Source organism: Rousettus aegyptiacus, unplaced genomic scaffold (assembly GCF_014176215.1).
Source record: "Rousettus aegyptiacus isolate mRouAeg1 unplaced genomic scaffold, mRouAeg1.p scaffold_m13_p_5, whole genome shotgun sequence".
NCBI lineage: Eukaryota > Metazoa > Chordata > Mammalia > Chiroptera > Pteropodidae > Rousettus > Rousettus aegyptiacus.
The window spans coordinates 95,276,830-95,282,829 of NW_023416308.1; the positions used below are offsets into that span (position 1 = coordinate 95,276,830).

The following is a 6,000-nucleotide window of genomic DNA, read 5'->3' on the forward strand; positions in this document are numbered from 1 at the left end:
AGCTGAATGGCTGTACTAGATGGCTGAGAGTCCTTCAATTAAAGCAGCAATTTTGCAATTAGTGGAAACTGAGTGCTCCATAACAATCGTTTGAAAACAAGTTGAGACAAGTTAGCAATTACCCTATTAAAGGGATATAGTCACTTGCATTGAGCTAGGCTAGCCCCCTTACGCAAACTGAAAGTTTCCACACCAGGAAGATGCATGTAGAAATGATGTTTTTAACCACTACAATAAATTCAGCATTTTGGACATCTGAAATGGGAATGTCTTTCATTTTAAAAGATATTCAGAGTTTAGCTATCATACAACCTCCATGCTCTTCTGTTTGTATTCATGAAGTCTAAAATTGTTCTTCTCTACTCTAACTTCCTAAATCTTAAAATGTTAATGAACTAATTGTATATGACCTTTGCATTGTGTACATCTTCAGTATTCTTGAAGCTTAGTAGAAGATTAAGCCTATGATTGAGACCCGAAGCTGCTGGCTGTTATATGTCACAAGTTCATTACCTAGACACAGGGGTGTGTGTGTGTGTGTCTGTATGTGTGTGTCTCTGTGTAAGGGCGGGGGTGAGGGGTAGTATTTACAAAGGATTTAAAGACAAATGTAAAAAAAAAGAAAACGAGCTCTTTGCAGTACTATCAAGTGGGCGTGCCCAGCTTGCAGTGTGAACTGAGCTACACACCAGAGCTGTTTATGCTTGACAGAAATGAGATTATCAATCATCTGCATTTTGACTATTAAAAAGCTGGGACTCTTAAAGATTCCAGGAAGAAGGGAATAACGTACATTCTAATGGTGCCCCGTTAAACAGGGAACCCAAGAACTTTGAGCCAGGATCTTAGAAAATTACATTATTTACAGGTGTCCCCACACTTTGTGAATGAAAAGGAACCAGCAACATTCCAGCACCTTTCCGACCATCTTTGGCCATAAGATTTAGGCAATTAACTCAATAGTATAAATGAATCATTTGAGATCATAGCATTTTAGGCGAATGATTACATTCTTGGTTCCTTTTGTTTGCAAGTAGGTTACACTTATTGAAAGGACATCCTAAAACAGATTTCCTAAGTGCTTTATTTTCTGTATACTCAAATGTTGACCTACTGTTCACCTTAAAAATCACTTTAAAATAAACAAGATTTCCAGTTACTAATTCAGCTGTGAATGGGCTATGAAAGGCTCCAAAGGTATGTGAAAAATCACTGTTATTTTGCTTTAAAAAAAAAAGTGATATCTAAGTGTGTCTGCAATGTTCTAATGCTTCAAAACATGTACGTAAGTCTTGTTTATCTGGAAATCATTTCTTTCTGCTTATATCATTTATAAATAGGAAACATTTTGTCATAACTTAAAATAGCTCTACGTACATAACATTTCTCCTGTCATAATACTTAATACTGGTCTATATTTACCAACATTTATCACATTTTGCAAAATAAAGTAGAAGAAAAAAGACAACGACTTTATGGCCCTGGAATTCCAGTAATGGTGACCAACGTGTTTTAAATTCCAGTAAAGGTTATGGTTATATTTCAACAAGTATCTCTTTCTTTTTTCTTACCTCTAGTGCTAGTCCAGAGGTTAACTTAGAAAAGAAAAATCTTAAGCAAAGTATTTGCAAAATCAGGAAACAGGTGTTAGTGATTATTTTAAAGAAGTGCCATTCCCATGGCCAAAACTTTGTAGTGTAAATTCTATGTGAGATGTGATCTATTATGTGTAATAACTTGAAGGACTATGTGCCATACTCTCAGAAACCTCCAATCTAAAAATGATAATATTGCATGAGGTAAACACTGAGGGCTTCCATGTTTCGACCCATTAAATCTGCAATTATACCTCGACAGATAGTGTAAAAAATATATGTATATATAAATATGATTTTATAACCAAAACGACTTTTGATCTTACAACAAATTCATATAAAATATATTTTTGAATAAAAATAAAGGAGAGGAGGTATTTTTCAGGAAGTTGAGCCAATTTGAAGGTCTCATTTAATAGCATGACATGTTTTATATGCAGTTAAAAACTAACACCCCCGATTATATATTGCTTTGTTTTAAAAGATAATTGTACTAGGATTATTAATAAACACTCGGAAATATGCTTTTCTTTGCTTCTGGCTAAAAACATGCCTGCGTTCTTGTCCGAAATTGTTCACTGGTTACTGCTAACACTGAGGAGTAAGTAAGTGTGAGACACCTGGAGGACCCTAAACTAAGATCTAGGTAGCCCTAACACACTACCAACAGTAGCCTATCAAAGCTCCACCAGCGAGGAGCATTGGAGCCAAAGAAGCGCGTCGTGTCAAAATTCGTCTGGAGTCAGAAAGCGTCATTCAACAAGTCCCTCCTACCAGCTCCCGAAGGGATTCGGCAAAGCCATCCCTCACCACTTCCCCACCCCCAGCAGCTGCTCAGGGCAGCTTGGCCGGCAGAGGGCACCCTCTACCTTCCCTAGCACTGCTCTCCCTGCCCCCTCCTCCTCATCACCCCCGCCCCCCCACCGCCCGCTCCACCCCAATACACAAACACAGCATCCTCAAACTGTGACTTTAGTTTCTCCAGTGGGGCTGCCCCGAGTCGGCAATACCCCCTAACCTTCGGCTATGTTTTTCCAGGCACAGCTCACTCACCCATTCCTTCTTTCCGGCTTTGCCTCCCCAGATACCCACCCAAGTCAATACATCTCCACACAAATCTCACTCAGCCCCTCAAAGTGAAAACTTTTACTTCCCTGAAAGGTGCCCCAAGAGAGGGGCGCGAGGTGGGGAGAGGTGTGGGTACAGCCAGCCCCGGAGTCCCTCAGCCCCTTTCAGGTCCGAGCTTCAGGGCTGTCTCAAGTTTTCCAAAATACATTGGCATTGGACCTATATCTTTGCTCTTAACTCCTGGGGAGCAGGTGACTGTGTGCCACCTGAATGGAGCCCCGGGGACGGCGATGCGGGCCGACGGAGCAAGGGCCCCCCAAATCTGCGCGAGGAGCGCTCTGTCTATGGGAAAGATCTATATCCCAGCCCCGACACCGTCGCCTCAGTCAGGGCCACGACAGCTGGGGCCCTAAATCTATCTCGTGACCCGTTCTCTCCAGGGGGAGGCTTTCGGGGGATCCTCGGGGCGCCGTCTACGCTCCCAACGCGAAGTTCCATGTCTCTCCTTGACTTTCTCTCCTCCACATCAGGGCTTCCCGAGATCCCTTTCCCTCGGGGGTCCTGACTGCGCCTCTGGAGCGTGGGATGGGAGGAGAAAGCTCCGCAGGAGCAACTCCATATCCCACTTCTCCTGGAGGGGAGGAAAGAAGTTCTGGCCTCTTCCCACAACTTCGGGGACCCCCAAGGCCACGTCCTTCCCCAGACGGGCGGCTCCCACGCCAAGTCCCACACCCGATGCTCGCCTACCTCGGGGTCCACACAAAGCTCACGGGTCCCCAGCGGCGGAGTCACATCGTTGTCCCGCTCCTGGCCCCTTCACCCAGCCCCGGACCCTGTAGCGAAGCCGCTCGCCGCCGGCCCCACAGCAGCAGTGGCAACTGCAATTCAAGTGTTTCATTAAAGCTTCAGGAAGAGGGGATGGGGGGCGCGCCGGGCCGGTTGCTCTGCCCCGCCCGGGAGCCCGCGGCGCGACGGGGTGCGCGGGACAGCGAGCGGGCGGGTGCGCCCGGGCGCGGCGGTGGCAGCGACCCGGAGCTCCAGCCTGCGCCTGGAGCTCGGGTCAGACATTATTTAGCCCTTCGGTTGAGCTTCGATTGGTCAAACGGCGCCGCCCCCTATCCCCCCGCCCCCCCTCCCCCGGATCCCCCGCGCCACTGGTACCCGTGCGGGGCGGCCGCTTAAAGGGAACGCCGCGCCTTTTCTGCTCCCCAGCTCAGCCCCCAGGACTCCCGGGGCTCCCCGGGCCCGCGCGCCCCGCGAAGCCTGTCCCCGGGGCCCCACCATTTAGCCCAGCGAGCCCCGCGCCCGCCTGGGGAGCCTTGGCAGGACGCACACGCAGCGCCCGCGGCTTCTAGGGGTGACCTAACCCCCGCCTCGGGGAACCCCGAGTCCTGTGCCCTCCGTGGAAATCCCGGCCCTGTGCGCTGGGGCGGCAGGGAGCGAGTGCGAATCCGGCTCCTCCGGTTCTTGCTCCCCTCGCTTGCAACTCCTTCCACCCCATCCCAGCACCCAAGTTCTGTGGGAGAGGGCGTGCGTTTCCCGGGCCACAGACACACCTTCCCGCACCACGGAGCTTGCAAACGCGAGCACACAATGAAATCGCATGGAGCAGGGGGGGCTATTGGTTTACTCCGCTGCCTTAAACACGCCAGTTTAACCAGAGTTCGTGCACTGACCTCTCCGGAGTTTGCCTAATAGGAATTCAATCAAGATAATAACTGCATTCTTTATTAATGAACGCCCCCAGATAACGTTACACTAAGTTACTTGCTCCAGCCAGGAAGCCAAGGCAATGACAACCCTCACTAAAGCCACACGCTTTCTAGCCGACCAAATAGAGAAGAAAAAATAAATAAATAAAAGGAAAAAAAGGAAAGAGAAAGAAAGAGAAAGAAAAGAAACCCACCTTTTCAGTCACTACTTGTCAAAGTAAACATCAAGGCAGCTGCTCAGGGGAAGACTTCGGCCCCAAAACTCCCAGACTCTATTATTATTTTTTCACGTTCCCTTTGGTTAAAAAGAAGGGGGGTGGGGGCGAGTCTTTGGTGCCTGGTCTGTACTCCTTCTGTTCTGCAGCAAAGAAGTTAAATTATTGATAGTGGAAATTGCATGGCGGAGGTAATACTCGCACCCCCTGAGCGAGGAGCTCCATTTGATCTCGGCAGAGGCAGGGAGATTTCATGCTAGCTCGCCAGGGGGGAGCGGCAGCGCGAGCAGCCCTCTCGGCGGTGAATGGGAAAGTGGGTGGGAGTCCACGAGAGGGCTCCACGGTGCCTTGACGTGCGCTGTCATATGATACCTCCGCTGCCTCGAAATAGACACTCTAGTGCACGAATTACCAGAATCAAAATTCAGCGCATTTAAAATGATACATCTTTTATTAGAAGAGTTCCGTTCCAGGCATTGCACGGTTTTGCAGATGTTTTCACTTCCCTCCCTAGCAAACTTACACACATAAACCGACCCTTTTAATAATGAACCTGGCAGCAATGATAAATAAAAAGCCTTCTGTTTTAACCGGAGGGTGGGAGTGGGGGGGAGGACAGTTGGCTCAGTTAATCCACCTCTCGCGCCCCCCACCCCTACCCCCACTCCGCCCCCACAGAAGAGCAAACAGCCTTTCCGGTCCATATTTGCCGGTAGCCAAGACCCTTGGAGAGAACTTAAGTGGCTAGGGTCCAGAGGACAATTTTCAATTTGCCATTGGACGAACGCTGTTAACCGTCTCACCTAGGTTCCTGCATTAAAGCTGTATTTTCTTCCAATTAGTTCGACCGATTTGTACGCGCTAGGACAGACCTTAAATTTATAACAAGGAGCAAGACGGCAGTACTTAATTTGTAGTCCTTGAACCTGCTTCAAGCATAAAAATCACCTGGGTGTCTGTTAAAGTGCAGACTTCTCTTCCCGAAATGATGATTTAGTCGGGGCGGGGCAGGGTCCAGGAATTAGCATTTAACAAGCACCTCCAGGAGCAATTCGAAGGCTGAAAATCTGAGGGCACGCTTTAAGAAACATTCTTTCTTGAGGAGTGCATAAATTGGTGTCAGAGGACTCTCCTATCCCCCTCAAATTTGGTAGTCAATTTTATGTGTATGTGCACTTTTCTGTAATCTCAAAGAGGTTTGACCTAATAATGGCTAAGACTCGTCGCTGTAAGAATTTCCCTAAACACTCTAACATTAATTTGGGGAAAGGGAAAGATTTATAAACAGTCTCCTTTCCTGGACCTTCCTGTGGTCGTCAAGAATGTGCTGTTAAACTGAGTATATAATGATAACATTATATACTCAGTTATCATTATATACTCAGTTCAGTTTCCCTCTCGGTTTACAAT

General features: G+C 47.8%; 1 protein-coding gene across 1 annotated transcript in view; it reads right to left on the reverse strand.

Moving 5' to 3' along the window:
- BDNF (brain derived neurotrophic factor) overlaps window positions 1–3,731 on the reverse strand; it is a 30,674-nt gene extending 26,943 nt beyond the window's left edge. Inside the window, 3 exon segments of the mRNA XM_036221046.1 lie at window positions 3,411–3,541; window positions 3,544–3,700; window positions 3,702–3,731. Coding sequence (XP_036076939.1) covers window positions 3,411–3,541; window positions 3,544–3,700; window positions 3,702–3,731 — 318 coding nt within the window.
- Between the last annotated feature and the right edge of the window lie 2,269 nt (window positions 3,732–6,000).